We start from the raw sequence: 16,877 nt of genomic DNA, 5'->3' as shown, positions 1-16,877 counted from the left end.
GGCCTTCTACAGGACAATGAACATGCAGCCCCCTCATGAAGGGTTTGGAAAATAGCACCAGTTACTAGGGTCCTCATCCTCTCATGCCAAGGAAGGATCCTTGTTACAACTACCAAGTATTCAGCTTGAATTTGTCTGCAGATACAAAAATAAACAACACAACAAGGAATCCTAGAATGGCCACCATAGCCTGCTCTGCCATAAACACAGAATTAAGTGTTTATTAAGGCATTCTCCAGAAATGCTGACAGAGTCGATGAGTCAGCATGGGTCAATGTTCAAACAGCATCCTGATTGTCAGCACTACAGCATGGGAAAGGGGCACTTGTTCTTCACAAGGGTCACCCCTTTAATTGACACACATTTGTTCAATTGGGACTTGTGAAATATAATTTAGGATGCACATCTGTACACGCAAAAACATCCTCCCTGTTTCTGTTCATTTTTATTTCTAGTCTCCAAATTCTTACATAACTGTACAAAGTGTGCTGGCATGCATTTTAGGGCTTCCCTATGAGCACTGGCATGCTGGAAGTCTGTAGGATCAGGAAACAGCATTGACTACTTCAATTCTCTCTTGAAATGGCATCAGCTTTTGGCAAAACCCCAGTAAGACATCAAAATTACATGAAGCAGATCTTGTGGGCACCGTTTCTTTTACAAATTCAGCTTCTTTCCATATCTGTCCACCCAGGGATAAGGATTAGTCAATGAAGAAACACTTGGTAGCACAACTCAGTTTAGCGCTTTATCTGCTACTTTATGCGTACAGATTTTCTGGTAGACTGTGGAAAGCATTGCTGGGCTGTATTATCAAGCATCTGTCAGATGTCAGGAAAATCCAGCTACATGATATAATGCTGACTGTAGATCATCACAGGAAAATGACCTTTTAATTATGTAAAGTGTGTGTCTACTTTTCCTGTAAAAAGCCTGGTACTTTCTTGGCAAAATGATCCATAAGAAACTTGATGGTAGGAGCACAATCCCCAGAACAGGAACAGTCAGAAGGTGTGATTCAAAATTAGCCCACGTGCACATGGCAAGAATGCTGGCTGCAATAGCAGGTTATCTGTTCAATGGGTGTTGTGATAAGGGGTTATGTGCAGACTTCTCTTGCATTGGCTGGCACACACAACCTGAAAGAGCAAACCACCTTACTAAATTGAACAACATCATAATTCTGCTTTGGGAGTTTCCAAAGGAAGGGATAGGCAAACCTATCATATTTGCTATCGTACAGACATTACTTTTAGGAAAGTAATTGAATGAATAATTCTCTGATCTGTGAGTGCAGAAACTGCATTGTGCAGTTTCCCAGTCCAAAGCTCAGTAAAGTCACTAGATACCTCATATTGATTTTAATAATTTGGAGCATTGAGGTAATGAGAGTATTAGCAATCATTACATAAACATAGACATAGGATGCTGAGCAGGATGAACATCTTTTTTAATCTGATGTGTGGCATTTTCTGCAGACTTCTGGGTAACTGAGATTGGTTCTAAATACACATGCATGGCTTTTTCCTATTCCCCAAGAAGGTCCAGAGATTGCTACCACAGTGGAGTGAAGGCACACATCATCAGAACAGCAGAGTGAGGAACAGCAGTGCTAATGCGCGTGGCTTTCTTCCATGTTGGAAGTCCTTCCTAAGTGAGTCAGCGTGGGTGATGTTGGCACGAATGGTGATACAGGCTTGTGTGTTTCTGTGTGGGGTCTGGTCTTCTGATGGTGATCCTGGGATGAGCGATTTATACTCAGCATGAACATGAGTAATTGGTTTAAAATGCTGTCTGGTTCTTATCTAGATCTGTTTGTTACATTTTAAAGCCATTTCAACTGAACCAATTATATCACATCACTGTAACTGCATGAGCTTAATTTACTTAATTTCTTCTCTTTTAATTATACAATTAAGCATCCAATTGCAGGCATACAATTCTATGTTGATTTTTTCTTTAAACCCTCATCCAGCGTGATAACAACATACAGTAATTTTCATTCAACCGTGATTGTGCAAAAACTGAAAGGATGAAAACATTGAGAGCAACATTAATTCCTCCAAAACAAATTAGTTTCTATTAATACTTACTGTTGCGACAGGGTGAATATTCAGCATAGGCACTGAAGTTCTGAATTGCTACATAGCAGGTGCCAACTGGGTCCTTCTCAGGGCTATCTTTAAGTGTCCTCCAGTGATATAAGGGAGCACAAGCCTATCAAAACAGAAACTACGTCACACATACCTTTCATAAACTCCTGTACCTGACAAATGTAGTTTTTCATAAACAGTTTACAAGGATCCTTTCTGGTATTGTATCATTCATATAGCAATGATCACAATATATTGATAGAATGAAATGCAGAACCACTGCTTCTTATAATGAAATTATAACCTGAAAAAAAGTCTCATCTAGAATGTAGCAGATGAAATCTGACAGGGACAACAACTCTCATTAAAGCGTATGTTACACATAACCCCTAAGCCTGCTTCACAAGTAATATGCTTGCTCTATTACTGCTCACTGCACAGGACTCAATCCCGTAGTTTAAGCTGCACATTACGTGTATTAGGCTGAGGACATCCCTGCTTCTGTCCTGATACATCTTAAGATAATGGCCACTGCAGCAGAACTGATATGATTTTCCTCTCCTGATGGAAGATTTGTCAGGGTGTTCTGCCACACTGCCTATCACAGCCATCAGATTGTCTGCTGTCTTATGAACCCCTGGTCCAAACCTTTAGAGAGGCAAGACAGTTATAATGCATTTGACAGACCCTCAATTAACAATTTTTTTTGTTGAATAACTTTTGGCTAGTAGACTGGTATTCCATCTTCTGTGTTCTGGTAGAGATGTTACAAAAATGAAAGTCTAAGGATAAAACATTTTTAAGTTGTGTAGGCAGAGAGAATCTTTTTTATAATAAATAATTATAAAACCAAAAAGATAAGCTGTCAGGTATGCAAGTCGCTCTTCAGGGTCTCCTGTGCCCTAAAACTTTTCATTTGATGGGGGTGGTGGGGCAGAGATGCCACCTTCTCCTTACAATCTTTCCGCTGTAAGATACAACCAAATCCTCCATCTGCATCCTGCCTTGATTCACTTTTGCAATCAGAAACATGTCTCCCTCTGGCAAGGCGTTGTTATTCACATTACTGTATTGGCCTTAGTTCTGCAATCAGGTCCAGCTGGACAAGCCCCTGTGTTATTCAGGGCTTACCAGTAAAGTCAGAGCTCCTGGAACACCAGTTTAGGACCAGGGACCCTAACACACGCCCCTGCCTAGAAGACCTTGCAGACTGAGATATATCAGAGAGCAGAACCAGACTGCAGCAATGAGGAATACATGCCCTATGAGGGTGAATTGAGGTATGTTCTAAAGCATTGAGCAAAGTGGATTGAAACAAGAATTATACATAATCATAAATGTTGACCTCATGCAGTTTATAATTGGATTTGTAGTTAAAAAAAAATTTCTGACAGTTTGATGACATTTCCCTTTTCTTTCCTTCCAGTCTACAAACCTTAAAAAAGAAAATTTTATAGCTTTGCTGACCAAGTTTTTGCCTGAAAAGTGTTGACCATTTCTGTGTTTCAGAAAGCCTGAGGAAATTTATAAGAAGGAAAGCAACGTTTGGTTAGTACAGACACCACACATCACTCTGTGATGATGTTTTCAGTTTGTTTGATTAAGATTCAGCAAGTGGTGATAAAGGAGTATTCTATTGCAGTTTGTGAACTATTTTTAGTAGAGTAAACAAACAGAAAAGTCTTCAGCTACTTTTAGGATTTTTACATTTACAATTCAGAAAAGTGACAAGTACTTTCTTTGTGTAATTAACATTGAAATAGAAAATGCACGTACAAAAGAGTGGTACATGAAGGCAATGAATATGAAATTTGAGAGCTGTGATAACACTGACACAGTATATGCTAACTCTCTAACAGTAAGGTGATGTTTTATTCATTACCTGTTCTGTGTCAAAATCCTTCTCTAGGTTAACAACAAGGCATGCAATTTAAGTGAAAGCACTTCCTTTTGATGCTTCCCTTATGACTATTTCTTAAGTAACAATTGAATAAAAAAGAAATAAATACCAGGATACAAGTTATTGCTTTGTAATTGTAAAAATAATCAGGTATCAACAAACTATTTATTCATATCAAAATTGTTTCAGTAGTGTTTCCAATGCAAACTAAAGTGCATAAATTATAAAGTGTCTGCATGTAAGCAACACTAAACGATAATACTACTTGTACCATGAGGACCATTGGTCCTCAACCAATACAGAGGAAATTCTCAGCAAAACTGGAACACTTTAACAGCAGTCATGACTTGGAGCTTTTTTATTGAGACTTTTTTGCAGCTGGTCTACCCTGTGACATAGGTGTTTGAAACAATGTAAATGTGACAAAGTAAGTCAGTGCTTCCTCTTATTACTTGATCTTCAGCACAGATTCTTGGCTTCAATTACATTCTACATTTAACATCCCTCATAAACCTTCATAATACAAAATATTTTAAGCATACAGCTATTACAGTTACTATCTCACAAAAAAAAAGTCTATTATTTGTTTTAAAAAATTAATCTTTTGCTTCCATAACCAATATGGCATTCCACTATTTTGACCTGGCAGCAGGATCATCTTCAAGTGATGAGTTCAACCTGATTCTACAGACTGATTTTTTACAAGCTATATACATCATCTGTTTTAAACTCTATGAGTAATCACAGACTTGCTTATGCGATCTATACACAGACAGCTATTAAAGATACACATTTGAGAAAAGATAAACATTATCTCCAAATTAGTACCAAGTGCGTAAGACTTACCACAACTTTTTCTTTATGAGCTTTGACTGTTGCCCCAAACCACTGATTTGTCTTAAACTCAATTGGTTCCCTGGTGCCATTGACCTTAATTTTCCTGTTGTCTGACAAAAAAAAGAAGAAGATTGTTGACAGCTTATTTTAAAAAAGTATTACCCAGTGAATTACAGATACAAGTAAACATACCAATGGATATATTAATTACATCATATCCACTGTCATCATCCTATCAGTTGAGAATTCAAAATAATTACACTTAAATTTCAGGAAAAAAAAAAGAAAAAAAAGGAAGATGAAACTCTGTGTTATACACACACACACAAAAACAAACAAACAGACAAAAATCCAAACACTTGACCTGGTGTTTATGATGAACAAATAGGAATCTACAAAAATAAGCAAAAATCCCTAAAAAACGTTTCTCATAAGTGGCAGAAACCTTCCATACTGGGAAAAAAAAATAAAAAAGACCATGTTCTATAGTTTTTGTCAAATGTGAAATTTCTCAGCATGAATATTCAGAGCCCAGCACTACTGATAGCAAAGGACTTCGTTTTTAACAGAATTACATGTGTACACATTGTCACAAGAGACAGCTTCTTAATGTTGCTTTATATACACTGTTGCAGATGTCAGCATAAGAAAAGCCATCTGGGCAAAGACTCAGGCCAATTATAATGCATTTCAGGTTTTAATAAAAAACAGACATCCCTTCCTTTCACCCTTAGTTCTCTGAAGTAAACTGATTTCCCATATGTTCGTGAGCTATGCTCTTCCCTTACCAGTCACTCCTAATGAACTTCTCAATTTATACATAAGCAGGGCATTACTCCTTTCCCCTTGTATCTGCATTCCCTTATGCTTGTTTCTGGTTCCTATCAAGAGGGATTGCACGAGAATCAATTCTTTTTATTCACTCTAAGTGAAAATAAAAACTTATACTGTCTACCTGGGAATGTAGGGAAAAAAAAAAAAAAAGAAAAAAAAAAAAAAGGAATTTTGTATTATACAGTATGTACTTATATACATTTTTTTAAAAACTGAGGAAAAACACAGCTGGTATAATTGTCACCTGTAAAAAGCCAGTGCTTCCCGGGATTTCCCCAATAGCCATAGAGGAGATATCTGAATCCTTTTCTACGATGTTGGATTACCAATTGCCTCAGCCTGTGGTAACCTCATAAATGTTACAGATACAAACAGAAAGACAAATGCTTGAAATATGGAGAAAAAGGGGACCCTACCTTTGTATTTTTCTAATAAGGATAGAAGAAAGTTGAAAAAGAACAAACCTGTGAAAGTTTGAAAAGTCTCTGAGAAAGTTTCCCTCAGACAAGTATTCGTTGTTGTGCTCTGCTGAAGCTAATACAGAAATCTATGCTCACAGCACTCATAGGAGAGTGATAAATTTTGGGAATATTAAGATCTTAAGATTTGGAAATAATAATTTAAAATTCTAGAAACTTTCACTTTTAAATACATTTATTTAAATTAGGCATAAACTTCAAGAGTGTGGGAGACAGCGACTTTGACACTGCATTATAGGCGCTGCCAGCTTCTACCTACTTGTTGGCAACACCACTTTTGATTATTTTTCCAGTGAAGACAGAGCATTTAAAACGTAAAGAAACCTTTATTTAACTTATTTATTTATTTTAATGCTTCAGCAGATCTGAAGATGATCAATGTCCACAGATGAGGTCTCGATAGAAACAAAGCTTTTGAAACTTGAAAATCCACCATGGTTGGCTTACAGAAGACAATGCTAACCTGGCTCTGAGGAAGCTCCCAACCAGTTTTCTAACTTAAAAAGAGCTTACATTTTTAATTGAAACAGCTCACTTGTCTACTGGCAAAGTATACTAAAATTTGAGATGATGTTAGGTTTTAAAACTAGGACAACTGTTTGCAGGATTTATGAAAACCATAGCTGAATTTAGCAGTATCTGCAAGAACTGTAGTCCCCCTTAGTGGCATATGGTGTAGTATGAATCCTTATCATGTGGCATGGGATTTTCATTATAAATTAATTAGTAAAACATCACACACACACAAATTAGTAAATAGTTTTTTATTTTTCCATGGCTAAGTGTTTTTTGACAGAAATTCTCAAATCATGTTTATTCAGGACCCTTGCTGGAGCTGTCATAATCTGCCAACTTTCTGAAGTTGTGCTTTGCAATACAGTTTAGCCTTCAGTATGTAACAACCAGCCAGTATTTCAGATTGCTGTAAAACAGCAACTGCTTCCCCTGTAACTTCATCAAAATGAAGCTATAAACACAATTAACTTGTGTGAATACATATGGACCGTCATTACCGTGCACTGACTGCACTCAATTAGACAGCAAGGCTCCAAACGAAGATCCTGTAAATGCCCCCTCCAGAGCTAGTCAGCCACTTACAACGGAGGGCATGACCTACTGCACAGTTCTTATCCTGAAGCAAGTACCTGAGAAGGTCAGAAGAACAATGGCCTAAAAGTACCTTTTTTTAAATTTTTTTAAATTGACTATATACAGCCAAGAAGGACCAGCTTAGACTAGGCTAACATAAAAGCTACTTGTTTAGTCAGATAAATCCCACTCCGGTTCTCAAAAAACAATGAAGTTATTTCTGTCTTTGGTAAATCCCTCAAAACTGTGCTAAGTGTTTCAAAGGATGTCTGTATCCTGACAACACCCTTAATAAGACAGCAAAATATCTCATGTTATTTATGTGGATCTGAGGCCCACAGGCTACGTCTCATCTGCTTTGCCCTCAGGCTGAGCTACACTTCTGTGAGCAGCAAAAACTTGGCTCGAATTCAGGTTGCATATAAATGTCATCTTCTCTTCTGGAGGAACATGCCTGGCCCCTTTTAGGAAGGAGTCCAGGCTATCTTGTATCACGATACGTGACGCTGGCGTGAGGAGAGCAAGGCTGGAAGGCAGCAGCTGGGCCGGGCACACAACGCCTGGGCCTGCCCGCTGAGAGGCCCGGCAAGCGCCTCAGTCCCGGCTGGATTGCTTCAGGGCCAGCCCAGGAGCTCTTCCAGATGGTCAACAGTCTGGATCACTCGCAAATTTGGCTTGAACCTCAGCCCTGGAGTCACTCGTAATTGTACTGGCTGGGACTGTATCGCAGGCTAGGGCCCAGACAAGCGAGAGCATGCAAAGGGCAGAGATGTCTGTATCTAAATATAGGTGCATGTTAGCAGCCCCAGATCATCTCCATTTCTGCTGCAGGAGCCCAAACTCCTGTGCATTGGTACTACCCCACAAGCCAGCTTCAGAAGCAGTGCTGGAGATGGTGAAAAATGCTTCTCAAGATCCGTGTTCCTTCAGCCACTGCTATAGACCTGAGCTACCAAGGGGCTACTAAAGGGAAAGAGGCTCCTGAAATCACCTGGACAAGTAGAAAAAAATGAGTCCAGGCAGGAAAACGCAACAGCATTGCAAAAGAACAACAGCACAGAGATTTCTTTTTAGGAAATTAAAGCCTGAACCTGGAAAAAGTGTAAATGCCAACCCATCATTTGCACATATTAAACTAAATTTGGCACTACAGAGCTTGGTCTCCTCTCAGGCACTGAATGAGTACATTATAAACTCTTCAACAGGCATGAATCAAACATCACCCTTATACATATTTATTTTTTTGTTGTTAATTAGGAACAGCATAAAAATACTTGCAGATACTGATAGTGGCTCATTCAGTTCTTGAAAACGAGAAGTAAAATATTATCTACTAGAATTTGAAAATACTCGAATAAAAGCAAAAATATTTTAAACACACTAATGTAGGAAAACAACACTTCTAATCAAAGCAGCAAATCCAGCTATATTATGTACCTACAACTCTTTCTGGTCAGTTCTCACTTACCAGGAACTTTGTAACGTACTGTCTTCACTGGCTCTGTGTGTGCATTTGTCTGTATGTGCTGTAATGGATAAACATACACGGCCGTTCATCAGGCACCTGTAGCAGGCTCAGTTACACTATGCCCACTAATCTGTGCCTATTCAGACTACATCCAGGATGGCAAATCCCTTTTCAATACCTGTTTTGATATATGTATGTATTTATGCATATCCATATGTATCAACAAATGTATAGAGAAAATATTAATTTAATATAGTTATTATATATGTATATTCATATCTAATTATATATACACGGAGTAGAGCTGAATAATCATCTCAACCTATGCATATTTCTATAATGTGGATACAAATATATAAACAAACCAAACATTTATATTTATATAAATATTTATAGGTCAAGAAAAGTGTATATCCCCCTCACATGGGGCAACACCTAGAATGCTACAGTACAGTTTTGAAACACTAGTACAAGTCTTGCAGTTGCAAGAAGAGAAAGCAAAGGAGGATCTCTATGATCTGTTTGCACTTCAGCCAGTGCTCAATAGGTAGAGAGAAGGGAGAGCCAAACTCCCACCTGAGGTACACTGCAAAAGGAAAAGAGGCAACAGACATTTGTTGCAGCAAGGGAACTTCTGATTAAATATAAATAAAATACCCTTCACAGTGAGAGTGATTAGGTATTGCAACAGTTTCTCCAGAGAGGCTGTGACATCTCCACCCTTGGGTAGATTCAAAACTTGGCTACAGGTGCAAAGCTCCAAGCAAACTGCTTTAACTTTGAGCTCAGCCCTGCTGCACTGGTAAGGTCATGGCTTACAGGAGGTAAGAGAGAGAGTGAAGGGTCTGTACTGGTCCCATACTCTGGAAATTAGGTAAGAGGTGGTCTTGTCAGCCTTACCACCATGGCGGAGTGATGTTTATTGGTATCCCCACCATAAAAGATTCAAATGATACCACCCATCACTAACCGAAGGTAAGCCAATACCTTCCACAGGGCCACTGATACTAGGTCTTCAGCAGAGAGTCAGAACACAAATGCAAGGCTAATGATGATTCAGGGAACCAAGCCAAGCAGTTGCCTTCAACATTAATGCTGTAGAAAAAAGACTCCACAGTATTTGAGACAGTAAGGACATGCAAAATCCATGCATGATGAGAAGAGTTGCCTCTATTTTTATATTTATCTGACTCTACAAACATCTATTTAATTTCTATGTTGTTTTTTATTTTATTGTGCCTTAGATTCTATTCATATGAGTTATTTTAATTTAATAGATCATATCTAGAGAGCTTTATTTGGACTTAAATTCCATGAATTAAGAAAAAAAAAAAGGAATCATCGAACCCAACAGGATTTTTTGCCTAAGTACTATCTGATCAAAAACAAATTAAGACCTCAGGGCTTGAACTAACACAGCTAAGGATATTTTTTTCCCTTCTTTAGATAATGCTGAGATTTATAAAAGAAACCCACAAGGATCTATTATAAATCAGAGTGCCACAAGTGAACCATAAGGCTCCAGATAAGGTCTTACTGGCACAGTGACTGAAATGTGTCAGCATTTCAAAGTACAACAAAGTTCTCCCTCGGCATTTTCTCTTGAGATGCAAATTCTGCTTTATAACAAGATTCTAAGTTTTCCCCAGAATCTCAGCATCTTTGCAGCTAATGATTTTTTCATGTAACTGAATCTCTCGAGTCCCACAATACATCCTTTCCTTATACAGCATACCTGGGTTCTGTTACAATCAGCTCAACTGCCGGCCAAATTAGCTCATGTTTTTTATCAACTCCATGCTTGGCCAGGTCTGACCTACATTCCCCCTCACCTGTTCCTCTTCAGAGCCCATTCAAATTCTCTCCAGCTAGTTTAAAAAACATAACCCATTTTTACTAAAACTGGTGAAGTGGACTGATAGCAAAGGCAACTCCAGTGAGTCCTGAAAACCTAGGGCAAGTATCTAAAATTCTGCCCTTCAGAGCTAATTTAACATTAATTAGTATCAGAACTTGTTACAGCTTGTTTAGCGCTACAATTAAAAATAACTATTATAATGAGTTTCTGAAATATGAAGTATTAGCTTATTAACAGATCTCAAACACAACAGTGTACTTCAGGGAGCATTTAAGTTTGGTTCTGGCTGCAAGATGCCTTGAGAGCTTCAGAAGTTCCCCAGTTAATAAAGAGGGGAGAAAGATTTCTTCACATTGCTCTCCTGCTACCTCTTCTGGCAGCCGAAAGGAAGAGCATCCAGTTTGAACGCAAGGACTTGGTAATTTTACCTCCGTGCTAAAGCAGAAAAACTCACTGTAAACCTCATTCCATAATGGAGAAACTGAAAAGAAGTTGGCTTTGTGTAGGAAAGAGGAAATTCAGATCACATCTCTCTAAGATAATGCCAACGCTTGTTCCCCTGTTCTCCTGTTACATTTCAAAGAGTATCACATCCTGACAGTGCAATGCAATAGGACAGCCTTGCAGAGCAAGAAAACAAGGGAGAAGAGTCTCTGTCCTTCAGTCCGTATCTCCTGGAGTAAGGGGATACTAAAAGCCCTTCCATTATACTTTATCTCACTTCCCTGCTGCAACAAGGGCGCTTAAAGCACCAGTTGTGCTCTGAAGGACAGTGCTTTCAGCTTCCTCTCAGGCTTGGCTCCAGTACCTAGATTTAGGGAGCTTTGAAGAACTGCAAACAAGGGACTGCAGAGTCAGCACTGCATCAACAGCAGGAAACACGGAGAGTTACTGCTAAATCCCCTTCCTGGCTGCAGGCCATATCACTGGTCCACCCATATGGGGATGTCCTGTTACGTGACTTACATATGGATGGGCGGACTCAATTCCCAACGTATGTCAAAATGTCATCCTCTGTCCCTCCTCTGTTCCCTGTCAGGAATGATTTATTTCATCGGGAGGACTAATTATACACCTAAGTCTGCAGGTAAGTAACCTCAGTGCATTGGAAACGTCTGGGTTGACTGCTCTGGAACAAAGACGGGTGACCTGAGAGATCAGTGACAATCTGGGAGAACTCTCAGTAGAACAATGTCAGTGAGGTGGCATCACAGAATGGGTTGGGTTGGAAGGGACCTTAAAGACCATCCAGTCCCAACCCCCTGCCATGGGCAGGGACACCTCCCACCAGACCAGGTTGCCCAAAGCCCCATCCAGCCTGGCCTTGAACACCTCCAGGGATGGGGCATCCACAGCTTCTCTTCCATGACTTGCAGGAATGAGCTCCAGATACTCCTACACCTCTGCTAACTCTAAGTAAGCCATCTTCTCATCAGAGCAGCTTAGCCCACACACACTTCCACATTAACACAAGTTCAGCAGCAGCACATAGGACTCGGACCAGCCTGTGCATCCTAACTACAGGCTGAGCCATAGAGAGTTCAGGAGCAGCCTTGAGTATCAACGCTAGTAGTAAGGAACCTAGTTTGTGTTTGACAGCCAAGACATGGCACTCAGAAGTAATGACACATTGTTAAAAGTGTTTGCATATCTTTCACAGGGAATTGACCAAATATTGTATGTTCCCCTTAGGTATACCTTAGTAATCAACACAATGTCTATTTCCTCATGCAGTCTTAGTTCCTGAGGAAAAACAAAAAGGAGCAAGAGAACTTCAGAAGCCACAGGGATTTGTCTTCTATAATTTAAAGCTTACAGGAGACAAAGGACAGAGTTTAGTTCTAGTGTGGTGGAGGGGAGGTGAGCTGCACTTTGCCAGTGCCACCCTTGCAGTGTCGTATCTCTGGTCCTCTGTGCAACACCTGCAGTTGTCTTACACCAGTGTCAGGGTGGCAGGTCCAGCTAGGCTTCACATCTCCATTCTCCCTTCAGGACTCTATGGCATGGAGGATACAGAACAGCTTTCTTTAAACTAAACCTTTAGTTGTTTTTAAAATAGGAAGGTAATGTTCACAGAGGGAAAAAAAAAAAAATCATCAATGAAACAGTCTATACAGGACCAAAGTTATCCTATCTCAGCACTTTCCATCCTAATATTAACCTAACCAAGGATAAGCTTTTCACTATGGTGTCTATCCTGGAACACTGTCTTGGAATCAGTGAAATAAAGGGAAACTATAAATTAGTACAAAGCAACCCCACACCTGTAACATCATGATATTAGAAAATGTCCAGAATCTTGACAGAAGTCACCACAGAAAACTACTCAATGACATAATTTTTTTTCATTTAGTAGGAACGAGATATTGATCGCATTAAGACAAACAACATCAAAGCATTTGCAAATGAAGGAAACCTTAAAATTAGGTCTGTTTTCTTTTTGGAAACAGAACAACAACCTGTACAATTACACAAGTCTCACCAACTAGGTACCCACTTACAGACTTATTTCCACCAGCAAAACTGAGGCACTACGATGTTACAGGATGATTTGCAATGACTGCCCACTACAGCACCTGCACGGGGCAGCAGAGACACCCTGCTTGTGAGATAATTCCAGTCTTGATGGAATCAAAAACACTACTGTGCTTTTTTTGGTAAAATTGTCCTAATTCACACAGTGAACCTTCTCTGTTTCTGAACTACGGTGGCTATTATTGGCAGTAAAAGTCCAAATAACATCCAAGTGCACAGTGTGTTCCCTCAACGGGAGAGCATAACTTGCATTGAACACAACATACCTGAACTTCTTGTGTGTACCCAGCCCTCAGAAATGGAAGACATATCAAAAGCCTTCATGCTCATGTGCAGTTGAAGTCAGTGTTTTTCAACCAACCACTTGAACTTGTTGATGTCTTGAATTTTTTGGTTATAGTAGAAATGCCACAGTTTCTGTGACCTGCAGAGATTTCATGTCTCTAACGTGGGCTGTAGTATTTATCAATCTGCTTTTCTTTAACAAACTTTTTAGAAGTTCTCCATTGAACCCTTCGGGCTGAACAACACTGATTTAATAAATTCTTTATCTATTTGTTGGGTCACACTGCCTTTTAACTGTTACATCATTCTCTTCTTTTCTTTCTAGTTACCCTCACTTTTAGCTTCTGATGTTAATTTAAAAATACTCTTACTGATTGAGCAGGTTTTTTTTTGTTTGTTTGTTTGTTTGCTTGTTTTTGTTTTTTAATAATTTAAATTTAGAGCTCTTAGAGCTGTATTCCCAGTCTTCTGACAGTTCCTGGGAGTTTCTACTTTGGAAGAAATGATAATTTTCTGGTTAAGGTACTGGCAGAAGACAAAAAAATCCAGAGTCATTTTGCAGAACCGTCACCAACTTCCTGAATGATATTTGACAACCTAGACTCACTTTTTTCTGTTTCTCAGAATGGATACAAAAATGGATATTTAAATAGAAAATGGGAGTAATGGCCATTCTCAGCGATGCTGCAGGGAGAATGCATAGTGAGTACAAGGTGCCAGTCCAAGGAAGAGTCATAATCTGAAAATACCCCGAATATTAAAAAAGAACCAGTTAACTTCCACTTGGCATACAGTGGTCAAAGGCTTCGACAGGAACTGTATGTAACAGGCTATTTAAAATAGCATCATCTAGGATAGAGTTCACGTGGACTGCTCTGGGGGAAATGTGGAAAAGATGGAAACATTGCTCCAGTAAGTGAAGTATTTTGGAGAGACAAAACTGACATGAAATACACATCTCTTCTTCAGTAAAATGAATTATCTAAGGCATATTAGAGATAGCCTTTATATTGCTGGCAGTGAAGAATGGGCATTGGTACAAGCTATGCAAACCTTCCTGGGGTCCTCGTCCATGAGGGCAGCTGGCCAGCACCAAATTGTGTGAAATGACACCTGAACTGCCCTTGGTACTTGAATTGGACAGCCAGCGATAACACTTCCAAACACGTCTGTACTGCAGACACTGCTTCTTGCTTAACTTCAATTTCTGCAAATTAAGTGTCTATCCAGAGGATACAAAATGCCTCAGACTGAAAGAACAACACTTTGGAGATGCCACACTCTCTGTCCTCTCTGGACAGTCATGTGGCACAGTCCAAAGCCTTTTTGATGTACTTACTCAACAGCCTGTGGTTGTGCCTTCCCTCAAAACACAGCACCCACAAATGGAAATCTGTGCCTACAGCATATGGAGTTGTCCTAAGCCTCTGTAGTCAACTTTTCCGAAGTTTCCCACAGGAAAGCCAGATGCCATTCTAGATTTCATCACTAGGTTTTCATTCATTTTTCAAAACGCCCCTTTCAAATGCAAAAGAATTTTCATTTGGTCTGAAAGTTTTCTCTTCAAAACTAAAAGTAATTTGTGTAGATAACATATTCTACTTCTGGTACATGAATTTATCTAACTGTAAGATAGAAATAGAAGAATATTTGCTCAACTAGGTTTATTAGTGCACTAGCTCACGAAGACACATGACAATAAAAATATTGTATGCGTACTATGCCCATACATTCCCATTTATATATAACTACATGCTCTACATCATTTCACATGCCCAAGGAGCCACAGATACATACAGTGCTGCTTTGCAGGCTCCCGGGGCAGGAGCTCCTAGGCTGTTCCTAGGACGATGGCAGTCCTGAATGGAAGAGGCTTAAACACTTACACAGTCATAGTGGGAGGGTGGCTGGCGCTGGGCAGGGGGGAGAACTGCCCTTACTTGCTACAACGAAATAAGCTCTACTAAGTTAATTTGTGCTCCTAGCACAAGAGTGAAGTGTATTGTGTTTGTATTTAAGTACGCCATAAAAGCTAAGAATATAACCGAAAGAACCGTAACTTTTGTTTAATGGCTAAACTGTCAAAGTTTGCCTGACTTAAACCAATCGGTCTTCCTGTCCCTGGAAACACGAGGCTCAAATTGTTCTCAAGACCTATACAGAGACAACAGAAAGCACAAACAGCCTGAACTGCTTAAATGCGCGTTCTCCCTAATTAAATAAGTCTGTCCTGGGACTTTGGAAGTGGATGCGATCTACCCACCCCTGTGCCTAAATCCGTTTGCAGCCAGCCTGCAGCCCTGAGAGGAGGGAGAAGGGAGGGGAGCAGGAGTTTGGTGCCGTGTGAGCAGCTACACCAGCGAGGTAGCGCGATGGAGCACAACCACCCAGCCTCACCTGCGACTTCCAGGAGTGGGAGAAGCGTGTGGGGCAGGGCTCGGGGGCACTCAGCCCAAACGAGGTGTTCCCAAGGGCGGGCGCACCTTGCCCCGCAGCTCCCGGGAGGAGCGCGGGGAGGAGGCGGAGGGGGGGGGACCCGCGGCACTTACTGGTGTTGTCGAAGGGGATCTGGTGGCAGCCCGCGGCGGGCCAGGCGCAGTGGTACACCGCTCCTCCCTGCACGATGTCCGGCTGCGACGTGTTGGCCTTGGGGGCTCCCACCAGCACGCCGACCCTGCGGAGCAGCACGCCGCCCGGTCAGCGGGGCAGGCAAGGGGGGGAGCTCCCCGCCGCCAGCCCCCGCACTCACCTGCCGGGCTCGGGGATGTAGAAATCCACCGCGTAGCCGAAGTAGCTGCCGGGGGGCCCGCTGTACACCGTCAGCTTCTCCTCGTCCAGGTTGAAAGCCACCGCCGGCGCTGACAGCACGAGGAGGAGGAGGAGGAGGAGGAGGAAGGCGAAGGGCAGCGGGCACGGCGGCTGCCGGCGGCGCAGCATCCTCGCCCCGCTGAGCCAGCCCGGCCGCAGCGCCCCGCAGCCCAGCGCAGCTGCGCGGTGCCGCGGGGGGCCGGCGAGGGAGGCTCGGCCCCGCTCACCCCCACCGCCACCTCCACCTCCGCCGCCGCGGCCGGCGGGCAGCGAGCCGCCCTCCGGCTCCCCCTGGCGGCCCCGCGGCCCGGCAGAGGCAGCCCCGGGGGAGGGAGGCTGTGGCGGGGAAGCCTCGGAGGCGCCTCAGCCCCGCGCCGCCTCAGGGCTCCGCTGAGGGGACGCCGCCGCTGGGAGAGGGGCCCCGGAGGTGGCTGAGGAGGGTTTGGCGCGCACAAGCCACCCGTGGGGCTGGGGAAGGAGCTGTCAGCTGGGACATCCCCTTTGCTCTGCCCTGCGGTCCCCTCAAAGTGGTCTCCGTGTGGCCAGCCCTGTTCGCAAGGGGAGGCAGAGCTGGGGCTGGTGTGGGCATTTCCCACTTCTTGCAGCATGTTCAAGAGTTTGAACTGAAGGGTCTGACAGCTGAGCAATGCCTTTTAGGAAACAGAACACGTGGAAAAGAAGAGACCTTCAT

General features: G+C 41.7%; 1 protein-coding gene across 1 annotated transcript in view; it reads right to left on the bottom strand.

Annotated features, from left to right (window-relative positions):
• The window catches only part of ITGA8 (integrin subunit alpha 8), a 109,168-nt gene extending 92,562 nt beyond the window's left edge, over positions 1–16,606 (bottom strand). The window contains exons 1-4 of the mRNA XM_082754700.1: positions 16,128–16,606; positions 15,928–16,052; positions 4,840–4,940; positions 2,094–2,217 (exon numbers count right to left, since the gene is read on the bottom strand). Of these exons, the coding sequence (XP_082610826.1) occupies positions 2,094–2,217; positions 4,840–4,940; positions 15,928–16,052; positions 16,128–16,315 (538 nt within the window). The 5' untranslated portion in view covers positions 16,316–16,606. The remainder of the gene's footprint in view (positions 1–2,093; positions 2,218–4,839; positions 4,941–15,927; positions 16,053–16,127) is intronic.
• Positions 16,607–16,877: the final 271 nt, after the last annotated feature.

This window comes from Aythya marila (genome assembly GCF_965140915.1).
Source record: "Aythya marila genome assembly, chromosome: 2".
Lineage (NCBI taxonomy): Eukaryota > Metazoa > Chordata > Aves > Anseriformes > Anatidae > Aythya > Aythya marila.
The sequence above is the reverse complement of the archived record's forward strand: the minus strand, read 5'-3'. Positions and strand labels throughout refer to the sequence as shown.